Source organism: Phocoena sinus, chromosome X, assembly GCF_008692025.1.
Source record: "Phocoena sinus isolate mPhoSin1 chromosome X, mPhoSin1.pri, whole genome shotgun sequence".
Lineage (NCBI taxonomy): Eukaryota > Metazoa > Chordata > Mammalia > Artiodactyla > Phocoenidae > Phocoena > Phocoena sinus.
In genome coordinates this window covers 4,825,673-4,843,249 of record NC_045784.1, presented here as the reverse complement: position 1 = coordinate 4,843,249, position 17,577 = coordinate 4,825,673, and the positions used below count along the sequence as shown (strand labels likewise).

At 45.3% G+C, this 17,577-nt stretch overlaps 1 protein-coding gene across 1 annotated transcript in view; it reads right to left on the bottom strand.

The window, feature by feature from the left end:
• The window catches only part of STS (steroid sulfatase), a 186,108-nt gene that overhangs the window by 79,439 nt on the left and 89,092 nt on the right, over window positions 1–17,577 (bottom strand). The window contains 5 exon segments of the mRNA XM_032620276.1: window positions 3,853–4,156; window positions 4,159–4,275; window positions 5,734–5,856; window positions 5,950–6,071; window positions 9,518–9,658. Of these exon segments, the coding sequence (XP_032476167.1) occupies window positions 3,853–4,156; window positions 4,159–4,275; window positions 5,734–5,856; window positions 5,950–6,071; window positions 9,518–9,658 (807 nt within the window).

Sequence of the window (17,577 nt, the reverse complement as noted above, 5' to 3'; positions counted from 1 at the left end):
TGCTTGTAATCCCGGGGCACGTACCTAAATTTGGTTCAGCAGACTTCATCTGAGACAGTCACAAACCAATAAAGCATCATCCCCTTATGCCCTTGTCATCTGTATCTTCATATCGCAAGTTAGTATCTCGAGAACAAACGTCTGAGTATAAATCATTTCATCCACAAGGTTCAGAGAGAGAATATAAATGTTAGAAATGGGAGCTTAAATCATTTTCCTCATCACCTTTGACAAATGAACCCAGGGAGAGCTGTGTACCCCAAAACTGGTTTTTAGATCAATACACTGAAATAAAGCACTGGTTTCAATCGGAAAATTTTGATTCAAGAGCATCTGAATAAACTTCACAAACACTGTTATTGCTTGGACGAGGTTTTCCTTCTGCTTCTGAGTAGCCCTGAATCCATGTCTCACAGAGCTCGTAAGGCCTGCCTAAATTTCTCAGGACATTCTGGTCAAAGAGATACACATTTAAATGTCTTCAGATCCATGAAAAAAATTTTTATAAATATGATAGTGTCATAGTCTGTTATGATTCTTTGGTACCATATTAAGGCAATTCTCTCTAGATTCCCGAAAATAACAATTCAGCAAATCAGATATCTCCTGTAACACAGGAAGACGATGTTACCCAAGGATGATTTTACCTAGATGTTTAAAATCTTTGAATCTTCAGATAATGTATATGAGAAGTTTTTTGTGTGAATGACATCATGGTACACATGTGGTAGTATTGTCACTAATACTGGCCAATTTATGCATCGCTCCAATGTGGGCAATAGTCGTTTACATTAGAATCACCTATTTAAAGACTAAACCCTTTTCAAATCATTCAATAAGCATAACCTCCCGCTATGGTGTTGCTAGAGCATCCTAGATATCTAGTTCTGGAAGAAAACTGCAGAAACCCCATTACAATCCAGATAAACTGGTTGGACCGCTAAGTGTCGGAGAAATGCAAATCAAAACTACAATGAGGTATCACCTCACACCGGTCAGAATGGCCATCATCAAAAAGTCTACAAACAATAAATGCTGGAGAGGGTGTGGAGAAAAGGAAACCCTCCTACACTGTTGGCAGTAGTGCGAGTTGATGCAGCCACTATGGAAAACAGTAGGGAGGGTCCTTAAAAAGCTAAAAATAGAGTTACCATATGACCCAGCAATCCCACTCCTGGGCATATATCCAGAAAAAATGAAACCTCTAATTTGAAAAGAAACATACACCCCAATGTTCACTGCAGCACTATTTACAACAGCCAAGACATGGAAGCAACCTAAGTGTCCATCAACAGATGAATGGATAAAGAAGATGTGGTATAAATATACAACGGAATATTACTCAGCCATAAAAAAGAATGAAATAATGCCATCTGCAGCACCATGGATGGACCTAGAGATGATCATACTAAGTAAGTCAGACAGAGAAAGACAAATACCATACGATATTGCTTACATGTGGAATCTAAAAAAATAATACAAATGAATTTATTTACAAAACAGAAACAGACTCACAGACATAGAAAACAAACTAATGGTTACCAAAGGGGAAAGGGCAGGAGGAGGGATAAATTAGGAGTTTGCAATTAACAGATACATACTACTATACATAAAACAAATAAACAACAAGGACCTACTGTAGAGCACAGGAAACTCTACTCAATATTTTGTGATAACTTATAATGGAAAAGAATCTGAGAAAGAATTTATATATGTACATAGTATATCTATAGTATATGTAATAGAATCACTTTGCTGTATACCTGAAAGTAACACGACATTGTAAATAAACTACACTTCAATAAAAAATAAATGAAATTAAAGTTAAACAAAGATGAACTGGTTGAGGTTCAATACCCTTAGGCTAATCAAATTTGTTTCCATCCCGTCCCAAAGTCATACGCCAAGGAACCCATTAAAATTCCTCCTGATCATATGAATATTCATATAGCCTATAGATTCAATCATCTGTGTCCAAATACCACATGCCATCAAGATGTGCCTCACCCTGGAAGTTGAGGATCACTCCTGAAGCCTGTGATTTTATAAGGAGCATTGTATGATTCACCCGCTCCCCACAGGTTTCTGAGGGATTGCTAGTCAATGGACAGGGACAGGAGAGGGTTCCACTGCTTCAGCAAGTTTGCCAAACAGCAGACAGTTGTATTCTGGCTTAAACGGGTAGGTCTGCCATCCACAGAGTGCCACTGTACCTCGGAAAGGCCGTTCTCTTACTTGTAAAATACAGTAAGGCTCACCCGTGAGGTAAAAGCTTTGTCTACCATGCAGACTGGGACCCACTGTTGAGTCATGACATTAATTTCGTGTCACAACCAGATAATTAAAAAAAAAAATAAAACAGCAGGGAATCAGGTAGGAAGTATCAGAAGTTATCACTCTAGGAAGAAATAAATCCTTTCTGGAAACTTTTGCTTCAGTTAAACATCTGGGTATGACATCTCATTGGATGATGGTGTAAAATGTATGTCTTACGAAGTTCAGAAGCTTCTGCGTTAGATCATGTTAGCACCGCCTTCTAGAAAAACCTAGGCAGCTTAGTGATGGTGCCGTTCTCTAACAGCAAAAACCCACAGATGCTCTAGTATTTCTCAGAGTGTTCTACAGGAGTTTAGAACTCTAGGGGAGCTTGTTAACAGGGAGAGGCAAAGCCTTACCTTAGAACTACTCTCCGTAGGAATTTCTCAACGTAAGACTGGCAATATTCAGATTCAGCCAGGACCCCAGCACCTCCCTACACAAAGTCTGAGGACTCACAGTTCTCCACCTACATTCAAGAGCTTTTCCCCTCTTCCCTTCTTGGTCTACCTGTGGGAAGTTCCAACGATCCAATTTTCTACGCCACCACGTACTGAGCTATCACAGGCAATCCCACAAGGGACAGATCTACACCAAGCGCCACGCCCACGATGCGGGTGTCCGTTCAAGTGATGGCCGCCTCTGGCTGTGCGGGCCGACGGGTAGGCTGACCGTGAGCACTGATAGCTCCACAGTGTCTCCAGGTTCAAAATCACGGACACAGATGTTCACCAGCGTGCTGGCCAGCTGAACATCTTCCCCTCTCTCTTAAGAATCGAATTATCAATATGTCCTTCATCACGCCATGTTGCCAGCTTCCTCCACTTTCTGGTGTCTGAACAGACCTGCTCTCGTGGGCAGGGCAAGTAACCACCAAGGCCAAACATCTGATTTTCCCACCGCGTTCCCACCTTTCTCTGTAGGACTATCCTCTAAACTTTTAAAGGCAACAAAACAATTTTGTTCGTTTTTAATAGCAAGTGTTCCTGAGACAGACTGCTGTGAAGCCCTCCGTGGATGGCTACCCCATTTGCTGACTGCAAACACCAAAACTACAAACTCAAGAGGCCCCAACAGACTCACAAGAGATCATCTGCTTCACCCAGCTGACTCTCAGAGTTGCTCTGCTCGGAAACGTGCCCAGAATATTGTGGATCTCCTCACGTTGTTTATATCGTATAACATCTACAGTAAACAATACACATGACCTTTCCTCTCTTAATCACACACCTGAAGAGTAAGACCGTGGTGATGCCTTAAGGTCCCTGTTGTCACCCAGACATTTTTGGGGCATGGCCTCATAAGCAGAGGACGTGCGGGAAACTGGCAAAGCATCTCTGCAGGGAGCCCAGGTCATGGCAATTCCCGACCCACTCCCCCCACCGCCCAATACACGCCCAGCTGGAGAAACCTCCCAACCACAGAAGGGGAAACATGGCTCAAAAGGCCACCCCGGTTCCTCCACCTCCATGGAAACACCTGAAATAGCATATGACATGTGTCCCAGGCAGCACCAGGCTGGGAGGCGATACCTACCGTTGTATGAACTGGGCCGCGTCCGCTGTGAGCCTCTGCGTGAGGTTGTCATAGGACATGGGCTGCTGGGTGATGTCACGGTTCCTCATGAGGAAGCAGTTCAGGGGCCGGAAGTAATGCAGGAAGCACAGCAGGCCGCCGAGGACCAGGGCGGCCAGGAAGAAGAGGCAGAAGAAGATGCAGGGGGGCACCTGGACGAGCCCCAGCCACCTGAGCACGGCCAGGGTCAGCAGCGTGATGGTGATGACCTGCAGGGGGAGGAAGACCAGCAGCCTTAAGGCCCTGGTGAACACGCTGCCTTCTCCGGCTTGCAGTCCCTCAGGTTGGTCACGGGCAGCCCGTGGAAATAGTCGAAGCCATGGCTCAAGGGGTGGTGGCAGAGGTCCGTTCTGTTGTGACAGCTGGTGCCAAGGTGCCACTTCCCTGAGCAGACAAACAAACAGGTGGCATGTTTAGTCCCCACGAGCACCCCGACACGAAGGTCAGCTTCTGAGTTGCGCACGCCGGAAAGCGGCCTCTTTCTACATATTCATCAGCCAAAACCATTCTACCGTTTCCACCTCTGTTTCCAAAAACGGTAGGGTAGGAGCCACTCTCTCCACCGGAAAACAAGAGGGGATTCAGTGACTGGAAAAAATACAAATAAAATGAAAGACACACACCTCACATACTTCATAGGCAGGGGACAAAACTACATAGATGAATACCAACGTTTTGGGGGGACATGTGTTTTTTTAAAAGAAATTTCCTTCAAAGGAAAGTCTTAAAACCAACTTGATTTTGTCCCTGAAATGTGAGAAGTGGAAATGAATCCATATGTAAAAACTACCCCTGAGGCATGAGGAAATCATACTCATAACTCAGTAATTATTGTAAACACCTATAAACATTTCTTATAAAATGTGAACTGTACGGGACTTTCCTGGAGGTCCAGTGGTTAAGGCTCCGCGCTCCCACTTGCAGGTGACACGGGTTCGAGCCCTGGTCGGGGAACTAAGATCCCACGTGCCACGCAGTGTGGCCAAATAATAAAACAGAATAAAAATGAGGGCTTCCCTGGTGGCACAGGGGTTGAGAGTCCGCCTGCCGATGCGGGGGACGCGGGTTCGTGCCCTGGTCCTGGCAGATCCCACATGCCGCGGAGCGGCTGGGCCCGTAAGCCCTGGCTGCTTAGCCTGCGTGTCCGGAGCCTGTGCTCCGCAACGGGAGAGGCCACAACAGTGAGAGGCCCGTGTACCGCAAAAAAATAAATTAATTTAATTTAAAAAAATTGAAATGTGACTGTATCACTAAATTAGGGAGTGCCTCACACAAGAGAAAAAGTGATGGTGGTTTGACAAAATGTGGGAGGAAAGAGACCGGTCATTTTGCTCCCATGAGATGTTCTAGGGTTCCTCTGATGACCTGCATAGACCCAAGTTCATCAAGTGAAAGGGGGGGAAGGATTCGTTCCTACCCAGGGGATAAATCAGTGGGAATGTCAACTGAGAAAAATTCAGACGCAATTTAGTACTGAAACGTAAAATGTAAACCTTTATCAATGGTATGGTGTGTGTGTTTGTGTGTGTGTGTAGCTTGCATGCTGTGTGTGTGCATGATTAGTTATCCATGTCACCATCCATCATCATCCACCATCCATCGTCCATCCACACGCATACACATACATACATAAAGAAGGACACACATCTACACATTCAAATAGCACATAGAGACGCATGGTGTTTGAATTTAACATTGAAATAATTTCTCCCCTATTTACAGTTGTGCAAACGCTATCAGTCAGTTCATCTTCAAGAAGGCTGCTCTCATGCCCTCCCCAATTTCCCACTCACCCAGGTCCTCGCACGCACACCCACCCCCCCCCACCCCGGCTGCCCATACCTATCAGAGCTGTGGAATAGCCTTGATTCTTCAGGAGCTTGGCGAACGTAATCTCACTGTGGGGAAGTCCTCCCGAAGAGGCGGAGAAGACGAAAACTCCCACTTGGGACCGAGATGCCATTCCTAAGCCAGGAGAAACCCACCATTAGGACAGGGGAAGCCCTAGGGCTGGGAGGTGGACCAGGGCCGCAGCGACGGAACCAGGAGGTTGGGTACCTGAGCGGATGGGATACCGGCCCGTCATGAAGGCAGCCCTGCTGGGTTTGCACAGGGGTGATGCTGCCAAGGTGCTGCGTGAGCTCACTCCCCCTCTGGCCAAGCGGTCGATATTGGGAGTCCTGAACAAAGACTCAGGTACTCCCTCGTGACCCTGAAAGAAAGCTTCTCTCTGGCTTTGTGCAGTGAGTCGCTTGTCACTTACCCAGGGAAATTGCGATGGGACAGGGGGAAGGAAGGGACACAGCATTGAGATTCAGAGTGACAGCAGAACCACACTGAGGATGAAATCATCCAGGTCTGCCCTCTCCAGGGGCCCACCCATGCCCCCCTGGGGGCTCTGAGCTGCTGATTTAGGAGAGAAGCCAAGTCCTTACAAGGGGCTGCTCTGAGAAGCGGGAGGGGCAAGGGTCAAGGTCTCTGTCCTCCGTCACCTGTGTCCCCCACCAGTTACCTCCGTGCCCCAAACGAGAAAGCTCTGGGAGCAGCCTGACTCTTCTCTTGCCAACTACAGCCAAAGAGAAGCTCCTAACCAGTTCTCACCAGGCTCTGCCGAATTTCCACATGGCGCCAGGGAGAACGGGGTGACGGCACCGTCCAGGGAAAGGGACGACGGGCTCCAGGTGCATTTACCAGGGATCGGTAACAAAGGGGTCACAGACTCCAGGGAAAAGGGACACAGCAACATGCAAACACGACATGCCGTGAGACACGCACACCCTCTGAGTGTCTTTCTTTTTTTCCGCTAAAGAAACACTCATTTATGGGCTGACTTCTAGGATGACGCCTTATGCAGGACAAGCCATCCTGCCACCTTTTATCCAGGACTGGTGTGGTCCATCACCTTAGGAAATCATGCCAGACTTCCTAGGCATTCAGAGGGGAAGTTCCTTCAGGGCTGGGTCCATGCTGGGTGACGATCCCTTATCCTCCAGTGGGAACCCCAGCGCCTGCCTCTCTGCCAGGCTGCTCATCTTCTATACTTCAGTTCTGAGCATAGATGGGACTCCCCCCACCCTGCCAGGGCCTCCTTGTCCTGTGGGAGAGGCCTGTTCCATCTGTAGGATGTCAGTCCCTATCCCCCATCACGGCAGCTTCCTCCCTGTAAAGGGACGGAGTGGCTAACGGCACTCCCCTCCAAGACTTCTGCCTGTGGCGTGGGGCACGTATCTTGCTCCGTTGTGACGCCGCTGCTTCCCTGGTTCAGCGCCCACAGGCTAGTCCTGTAACGATGCATAGCTCGAAGGGGAAGATCACGGCATTGCACTGAAATGTCAAGCTGCTCGCTCATCTATTAGTTTAACTTATGCCTTTAATTCTCAACATTTCCACTTTGCTTTGGCCTTAAATTACAAGACGCTGAGAACACTGAGGCTGTCTGTATATTTGACTTAATCCCCCTAGTGCCTAGGCTGGCCACTGAAAAATCTGACTATTTTGAGGTGTGATATTATAAAACGTAAAATGGAAAATGTCCTTCAGAAAGAACTGGGGAGGAAGTGATAAATTGGAATTTGGGATTAGCAGATACAGACTAGTACATATAAAATAGATAAACAACAAGGATTTAGTGTAGGGCACAGGGAACTGTAATCTTTATCTTGTAATAAACTATAATGGAAAATGGAAAAGAATCGAAAAAAAAGAATATCTATATACATAAATGTATGTATAAATATATACATAGTATATATATATAAATATATACATATATATTGATAGAAAACTGAATCACTGTGCTGTACACCTGAAACTAACACAACATTGTAATCAACTATACTTCAATTAAAAATAAATAAATAAAAGAACTGGATGCTAATATGGAGGACAATTTATCTTGTAATAAACTATAATGGAAAATGGAAAAGAATCAAAAAAAAAGAATATCTATATACATAAATGTATGTATAAATATATACATAGTATATATATATAAATATATACATATATATTGATAGAAAACTGAATCACTGTGCTGTACACCTGAAACTAACACAACATTGTAATCAACTATACTTCAATTAAAAATAAATAAATAAAAGAACTGGATGCTAATATGGAGGACAAGGCAGATTTAGGGTATTATTGATATGAATTCTTACTTAGGATTTTATAGCCCTGTTTTTCTTTTGGATAATTGGCAGACACTGAACCTTAAAGGCTTGACTGTGATTTTTTAATTAAGACACCTTAGTAGGAACAGTTATCTATTATCTCACTGAAGTTTAGGAATATCATATCTAATATTATATCTAATACTAATATCATATGGTATTTTAAAATGATACTTAAAATGAAAAAAAAATAAATTGTGACCTCGATAAGAAAAATTAAATTACTAACAAGGTTCGTGTCTGAAATGCCTAACAGTGAGATCTAAACTTTTCACAAAACGAAGCAAAAGGTGGGGAAGGAAACATACGTGGTCAATTAAAATTTTAAGAGAACACTGAGTGCAGATCTCATCCTTGCACGTGCTTTAAACAAAATCTAACAAACATCACAGGTCAGCATACATTCTAAAAATAACACGTGACATCTGACACACAGAATCAGGTTGGAAGTGACGTCACATTCGGCTGCACCTTGCGGGCCGGGTCCTCCTCAAAAGTGTAATTTACTTCATTTTTGTTTGCTGTGCCACACAACGATGAAACAGACGTCCTGAGACGCACGGTCATGTTGTACAGAAGAGGAGGACCTACAGCGAGTGGTGTGAACACAAATCAGACCCCGTGGCACTCAGCGGCACGTCCCTGTGAGCTTCAGCTAATTATCTGTAGCTCTTACGAGAAAATACTGGTGAATCCCACCCTCTCCTTTCATTTTGTTTGCGCTCATCACGTGTGAGGTGAAGCTCTCCACAGAACCACAGTTATGTCAACATTTCCCCATGATCACATAGAGAAAGTGCACCCCCAAGACCAATATTCCACTGTACCCTGACCGACTAATTCTAAACCCAAGAGCCCTACACCGGGGGGCCGGGGAACAAAACACCCTCCTCTGTCCGAGTCTGGTTCCCACTGTGTTTTCCCTACCATTGTAGTCACCCCTAGCCCTTGAAAAGTTCTGACACCATCAAATGTGACACGTGTCCCCAGGACATCTGTCCCCGGCCGGTGTGTCTGCCTGAGAATCCAGCACAGCCTGGCCCAGAGGTGGAAGGAAGGTACAGAGGTGACAGTGAGGGGTTGACAAGGGGGGATGGATTGGGTCCCAATGGGAACGGAGCCAGAGGCCGAAAACAGAAGACAAAACAGAAGAGGCGAACCAAAGGGAGGGAAACATGATGATGGGAAAAAAGCCACAGACTAGGGGCAAGGAAGAAAGAATTATGATGAATACCTTCCCAGTGAGCCGTCTGAGTTCATCCAACAGTGATTCGAATAGATAAGTCATCACACCTGCCTACTAACGCCTGTGTGTGTCTACGTAAAGTCGTACAGGAAAGTGCGCCGTTGGGGGGCTCTGAACGTTTCCCCGTGGCCTGCGCTCTATGAGCGTGCGCTGCCCATCCCAGGACGGCAGCCTGTGAACGGAGCCCTGTGTTTACACGTCACCCAACCTGAGGGTCTTGTTTCCGTAGCAGCCAGGATCCCCAATGCCAAGGTCGTCGGCCATCAGCAGGACGAAGTTGGGCATTGACACCGCATGGCTCCGGGCCTCATAGATGAACAGCAGCAGAAGCAAAAGCGTCCTCATCTTCCTGCAAAGGGCAAGGGGAAGAGAGACATGAAGGATGCTGGCCTGAGGCGGCCCACCCTCCTTCTCTGCGACCCTCCCCCCTCCTCCCAGTATAGGACGTTCTGTCGACCCGGCCACCCCCGACGACATGGGCTGCAAAGCATCTAAGACATCACACGGCGAAGAACTGTATCCTCTCTGTCCTGTGCGTCTGTTTCCAAAACAAACACTTCTTTCTCCCTGGATAGCAGTGACCTCTCCTTTCTACCCCAAACCAAAACATAGGTTCTGTCTAGAAAAATGAAGACACAATCATCTCTTTATGGAAGGCGGGCTCTGTGTCATCAGCTGAAAGTTCTCTGCACTGAAAAAAAAACCCGGGCATTTCAGGACAATCTAATTGTCAATGTCAAATCCTTTCCAAAATAGCCACGAGTTTCGGCGTAGCGGCTTTTCAAAGGGAAACACTTAGAGTTGGGCGTGATGCAAACCTTTCCAAGCTCAAGGAAGACATGGTTCACAGCCTGGGGCGGCTCTGGGTGCTAGTAGGTGGCAGCAAACGCTGTGGAGGGGAGGGAAAATCCATCCACCTTCTATGGCTGTCATCTCAACGCACACTCACCCCCCCTGCCCCGGCATTTCACCCCTTTCAAGAACAACGGGCCGGAGGACTTTGGGGGTGGATGCACACCTGAAACTCCTGCTCTGACGCCCGTAGGAACTACCAAGTGAACACTCAGGAGAGGGACAGAACCTGCCCGCGTCTGAGCAGCCGGGGGCAGAAGCGTCCTCAGGCCTATCCCCTTGGGTGGGGTTCAACGTCCTCGGGGCCAGAACAAGGGGCCAGACCGAGGGATGCACACACCTGAGCTATCGCTCACCTCGAGAGAACTCAGAACTTAGGGAAACGAGAGGAAACCTTAGCAGAACCTGCAGCATCAGGAACTCATCGGGGGTGGGAAGGGGCCTGGGACATGCAAACCCCACGGGAGCTGTGGGGTTCCACAGGAGGCATGATGGCCACATGCAGCAGAAATCCCATGAGAGTTTCATCGGAGCAAACAACATGGGTGCTGCTTCCAGAGGACACCTGGACGCCAACCCAGCCACCCTCACGTGGTCCTCTTCTTTTACTGCACCCCCTTGCTCTCCGTAACACGGATCCTCACCTAGAGTGGGATGTAGAAAGACAGCCCAGCCTCCAAAGATGTGCAGGCCCTCATCCCTGGAGCCCACTTGGAACGGGACGGTTCTCTGTCATGGGAGTTGTGCTATGCCGGGACCCCAGGACCCACTCACTCGATGCCTGCAGTGCACCCTCCCACCCTGACTTGTGCCACCAAAAAGTCTCCCGACGCTGTCTCGTGTCCCCTGGGGCATAAAGTCACCCCCAGTGCAGAACCACCGAGTCACCGCCGGCCCATCACCGTCTTCATCATCTGTAAAATCATCGGCGAAACCTTCGCTCCTGTATGTACACGGTGACGACTCACTCCCTTTGCTGTCATAGGCGGGCAGCTTGGCTTCTGTGGAGGGATTCGGAAGCTCCAGCCCATCTGAGAAACTGACTTTCTCCTTTGCACCCACGAGTACATCTTCAATGCTAACAGGTCACGTTCCTCGGCCATCACGTGTCCCCGTCGGTCACAGAAGCCCTTGCTTTCCTGGGCATGTAGGCAACAAGCTCAAAGAGGCTCTTCAAAGAGGACCTTAGGCTCCGAGCATTCCTTTTTGTCTTGTCTCACCTGTGACTTATCTGTCTCTGGTCCACGTGGAACATCTCTCCCCACCACACCTTTTCATCAGATGTTCTGCTCTCCGAAAAGACATCTTGCCAGTTGCCTTTCTGAGTCCAGATCAAAGGATCCTCACCCCCAGTGCATGGATAACTTGCAGCCATACCTTTCTCTCTTGACCTACTTTCATTCTCCCCTCTCACCTCTCTGTCTCTCAAGGATCTTTTCACAAAGGCAAACTCGGCGCCCTTTGTCTAAAGATAACGAACCAGGGAAACGTGACCATTCAATGCGCTCTTCTAGAGCTCACTCTCATTCCTGTCTCCCGCGTGCTCTCTTTGGTGGCCTGTCTTTGTCGGGGAGTAGAGGCATGAGGGCAGAATAAGGAGTCAAGGGTCTCGTATCAGCTCAGGCCAGCCGCTACGAGGCCTGGGCCACCTCCTTGCATGGGTGACTCATCCACATTTCACCAAGATGCCATCTCTGCGGTCGGGCAGTCAAATAAACACCTGTTTTTTTTTTTTCAGTGCAGAGAACTTTCAGCTGATGACACAGAGCCCACCTCCCATGAAAAGATGGAAAGAAAGGGTCTCCATGAAACCAAGATCCCCGCACCCCTATGTTCATCACAGCATTATTCACAATAGTCAACATACAGAGACAACCTTAGTGTCCACGCACGGATGAAGGGATAAAGACAATGTGATATAATGGAAAGCCTTGAAAAGAAAGAAATCCTGCCACTTGTGACAATACGGATGAACCTGGAGGACGTTATCCTAAAGGAAATAAGCCAATAACAGAAGCACACATACCACACGATCTCACTCACATGTAGAATCTAAATAAAGAAAGTTGAACTCATAGAAACAGAGAGTATAACTGTGGTTGCCCTGGGCAGATGGGGGGCGGTGGCACAGAAGAAATGGGGAGATATTGCTCAAAGGGTATAAGCTTCCAGTTATAAGATGAATAAGTTCTGGGAAGTAATGTGCAGCAAGGTAACTATAATTAATAACACTGGATTGTATACTTGAAATCTGCTTAAACAGTAGATCTTAAGCACTCTAGCCGTAAAAAAAAGTCTTAACTGTGTGAGGTGACCCATGTGTTAACTAACTTGACAGTGGTAATCACTTCATAACGTATATGTCTATCAAATCACCATATTTAAATATACGCAATTTTATTTGTCAATTATACCTCAACTGAGCTGGAAAAAAAAGAATATCCCCTTTCCCTCCTTCTAAGAAAAAGAAAAAGAAATAAAGGGTTTCCAAAATGATAAAGTACTAGACAAATGTAACTTGTTAGGAGTATTTTTGTCTTTCGACATCTTTGCAGCTAAAAGCCATTCACTGACACTTCAACCAAATCCGTTTCCACAAATGCTTACGACGTAAAAATTGGCTAAAAGACACTATGATGGTCTTGTGATGGTTTCATGGTTGAATGAGACACAGAATCATCCTGCAAGGCTCCAAGTGGTCAAATGAGGTATTCCATGAACCCACTAAAATAAGTGACAGATGTGGCTTCTGCAGATGAATTTCAATCCTGGTTCCCCTGCTTCACAGTGGTGAAACCGCAGGACATTTACTTAGCCTCTTTGTCATCATTTTCTTCTGTACAATGGGGATTACTGTGAGGATAACATGCTATACTTAGCACTATGACTCAGTAAGGGGCTCATAGGTGCCAGTACTTGTTAGCTGCAGTTATCAGCAGCATTATTATAATTTTGTGTAGACTCTAATAAGTACAGTCACACAGCTTTAAATGAAGATGTGGGAGGCCAACTAAAAGATGGCCCCATGACACCCCTCCTGGTACTCACATCTTGCATAATCCCCTCCCCAGGAATATGGCTGGACTTTGCAACTTGGTTCTGACTAACAGAAGATGAAAACAGTGATGTGACATCACTTCTGTGATGAGGCTGCAAACGACTATGACCTCTGTCTTTCCAGCAGACTCTACTTCTTGCTGGATTTTGATTAGCTCTCCACATTGGAGAGACCCCCCATGACGAGGAACTGAGGAAGGCCTCCAGCCAAGAGCCAGCAAGGACATGAGACTCTCACGCCACCAGCCTACAAGGAACTGAACCCTGCCCACAAGGATCTTACTGAGCCTGGAAACAGAGCTTGCCTCTGTTGAACCAGTGTTGAACCAGTGGATGAGACCACCATCCAGGCTGGTACCTTGATCCAAGGAGAGGAGCCAGCTAAGCTGTGCCTGGGTTCCTGACCCATTGAGACGGTGAGATAACAAATGTGTGTCACTTTGAGCTGCCAAGCTTGGGGGCTGTTTGTTACACAGCAGTAAATAACTAATACAAAGTGCAGTAGCTTAAGATGGGAAGTTCAGCTGTGCTGATGAGGACCTGAAAAAAGCTTTCCATGCTGGTGGCTCAGAAGGTCATGATGAATGTATTTTAAGAAGATGTTTCATTATTAATGAGTAGGAGGAATTTATATAAGTAATTTAAAGATACATGGCTCAACTTTTATTTCACATAGTTTTGGAAGTCCTAGCCATGGCAATCAGAGAAGAAAAAGGAATAAAGGGAATCCAAATTGGAACAGAAGACGTACAACTGTCACTGTGTGCAGATGACATGATGCTCTACATAGAAAATCCTAAAGATGCCACCAGAAAACTACTAGAGCTCATCAAAGAATGTGGTAAAGTTGCAGGACACAAAATTAATACACAGAAATCTCTTGCATTCCTATACACTAACAATGAAAGGTCAGAAAGAGAGATTAAGGAAACAATCCCATTCACCATCGCATCAAAAAGAATACCTAGGAATAAACCTACCTAAGGAGGCAAAAGACCTGTACTCAGAAAACTATAAGATACTGATGAAAGAAATCAAAGATGACACAAACAGATGGAGAGATAGATATACCATGCTCCTGGATTGGAAGAATCAATATTGTGAAAATGACTATACTACCCAAAGCAATCTACAGATTCAATGCAATCCCTATCCAATTATGGCATTTTTTACAGAACTACAACAAAAAATTTCACAATTTGTATGGAAACACAAAAGACCCTAAATAGCCAAAGCAATCTTGAGAAAGAAGAACGGAGCTGGAGGAATCAGGCTCCCTGACTTCAGACTATACTACAAAGCTACAGTAATCAAGACAGTGTGGTACCAGCACAAAAACAGAAACATAGATCAATGGTACAAGATAGAAAGCCCAGAGATAAACCCATGCACTTATGGTCACCTAATCTAAGACAAAGGAGGCAAGAATATACAAGGGAGAAAAGACAGTCTTCAATAAGTGGTGCTGTGAAAACGGGACAGCTACATGTAAAAGAATGAAATTAGAAGACTCCCTAACACCATATACAAAAATAAACTCAAAATGGATTAAAGACTTAAATGTAAGGCCAGATACTATGAAACTCTTAGAGGAAAACATAGGCAGAACACTGTTTGACATAAATCACAGCAAGATCCTTTTTGATCCATCTCCTAGAGTAATGAAAATAAAAACAAAAATAAACAGATGGGACCTAATGAAACTTAAAAGCTTTTGCACAGCAAAGGAGACCATAAATAAAACAAAAAGACAACCCTCAGAATGGGAGAAAATATTTGCAAACAAAGCAACTGACAAGGGATCAATCTCAAAAATACACAAACAGCTCATGCAGCTCAATATCAAAATAAAACCCAAACAACCCAATCAAACAAGGGGTGGAAGACCTAAACAGACATTTCTCCAAAGAAGACATGTGGATGGTCAAGAGGCATGTGAAAAGATGCTCAACATCACTAATTATTAGAGAAATGCAAATCAAAACTACAATGAGGTATCACCTCACACGAGTCAGAATGGCTATCATCAAAAAATCTACAAACAATAAATGCTGGAGAGGGTGTGGAGAAAAGGGAACCTTCCTACACTGTTGGTGGGAATGTAAACTGGTACAGCCACTATGGAGAACAGTATGGAAGTTCCTTAAAAAACTAAAAATAGAGCTACCATGTGACCAAGCAATCCCACTCTTGGGCATATATCTGGAGAAAACCATAATTCAGAAGGAGGCATGCACCCTAATGTTCATTGCAGCACTATCTACAATAGCCAGGACATGGAAGCAGCCTAAATGTCCACTGACAGAGGGATGGATAAAGAAGACGTGGTACATATATAGAATGGAATATTACTCAGGCGTAAAAAGGAATGAAATAATGCCATTTGCAGTGACATGGATGGACGTAGAGACTGTCATACAGAGTGAAGTAAAAAAGATAAAGACAAACACTGTATAATATTGCTTATAGGTGGAGTCTAGAAAAATGGTACCGATGAACTTATTTGCAAAGCAGAAATAGATCACAGATGTAGAAAACAAATGCATGGATACCAAGGGGGAAAGGGGGTGGGGTGAGATGAATTGGGAGATTGGGATTGACAAATATACACTACTATATATGAAAGAGATAACTAATAAGGACCTACTGTATAGCACAGGGAACTCCACTCGATACTCTGTCATGGGTTCTATGGGAAAAGAATCTAAAAAAAGAGGGGCCATAGGTGTAGGTATGACTGATTCACTTTGCTGTACAGCAGAAACTAACACAACTCTGTAAAGCAACTATACTCCAATGAAAGTTAATGAAAAAAAGACCAAGCTCACTCCCGAAGCAAAAATCAATGAAATAAAAAGTAAAGACACGTGGCTCAGCTCACCCACCACGTGAAAAATGAATTTTTGTTTTACAATTGAAAGTTGAAGATAGCAGAAGAGGAATAAATGTTCTTATGGCAGACACGGGTGAAAGAGATTAAATGGTGTGAAACTCAGACTCTGTGTGAATCTTAAGTAAGTCTCAGCCCCAAATCCAGCTACTCAGAGACCTACTTCGGGCTACTACGCTTTTACTGTACAGAAAAATCAAATATGATTTCTTTTCAAATAAATTTTTCTTCATTCTGTATTTACTTATAGTCTAAGTGTACACAAGAAAAAACACACAAACCAACTATTCAGAGAACCATTCAGGTCCTGTGTTTCCCTCCAGGTCTTTCTTTTTTCTATGCTTGTGTCAACAGCTGAATGCACAGCACTCCTATGACTCTGTGCCCTGGATGCTGTTTTCGTTTTTCCACGCAGATCTCTCACTACAGGGTGGAGAAAAGTCTAAGAAAGAGCAGGGGTCAGACATGGAAGACACTGTCAGCACACGAAGGACGTTCATTTTTATGCAGAAGTGATGGAGAGACAGTAAAGATTTTAAGGAGGGGGGGGCAGGCAGGTTTGATTTCCACTGAGGTGGTCATTCTGCTACTCTGTGGTGGATGGATTGGCACAGGCTGGAGTGGACATGAAGATAAAGGCCACGACCCTACAAAGATGTCGGTATCCAGAGTAGGTGGGGACAGGCAGCAGAGGAGGACAGAACTGCATTGAGATGCAATCAGTAGACCCTGGTAACTAACGGGACAGGAAGTGTCAGAAAGAGAGGGCCGTGAATGGTACTTCAACTTTGCTCTCTGGAAACAGACAGGGGCCGTTAGCTGGCAAAGAGCACAATAAAGGAGAAAACATTTGGGGTTTAAGATTTTGAATCCTCTCCATGCCAGGATGTTGCTGTAGTAAGGACCCCATTGTACACATGTGTGCTCTTTGGAAAAAAAAAAAGCATTCCAATTTTCTGTGCTGTTCAGTGAGAGGGTAGTTTACGTGTAAAACTTTTTTCTTTTTTTTTTTTTTTTTTTGCGGTACGCGGGCCTCTCACTGCTGTGGCCTCTCCCGTTGCGGAGCATAGGCTCTGGACGCGCAGGCTCAGCAGCCATGGCTCACGGGCCCAGCCGCTCCACGGCATGTGGGATCTTCCCGGACCGGGGCACGAACCCATATCCCCTGCATCGGCAGGCGGACTCTCAACCACTGCGCCACCAGGGAAGTCCCTACGTGTAAAATCTTTTAATTGAAATCCAATAGGGCAAAAGTCCGCTAATAATTATTAACATCTATATTAATTTCTGAATTGCCAAATGGTTTTGGTTCGCTCACTGCGACCGTGTATCATTAGTTATAGGTCCAAAATGTGTCTGGGGTAGATATTACTAAGACTAATGTGAGACATACCACCTAGTCCAATAAAGAATGTTTCAAATTTTATGTTTCTCAATAGCCACTTACAATCCCACTGCATTTGAATTAT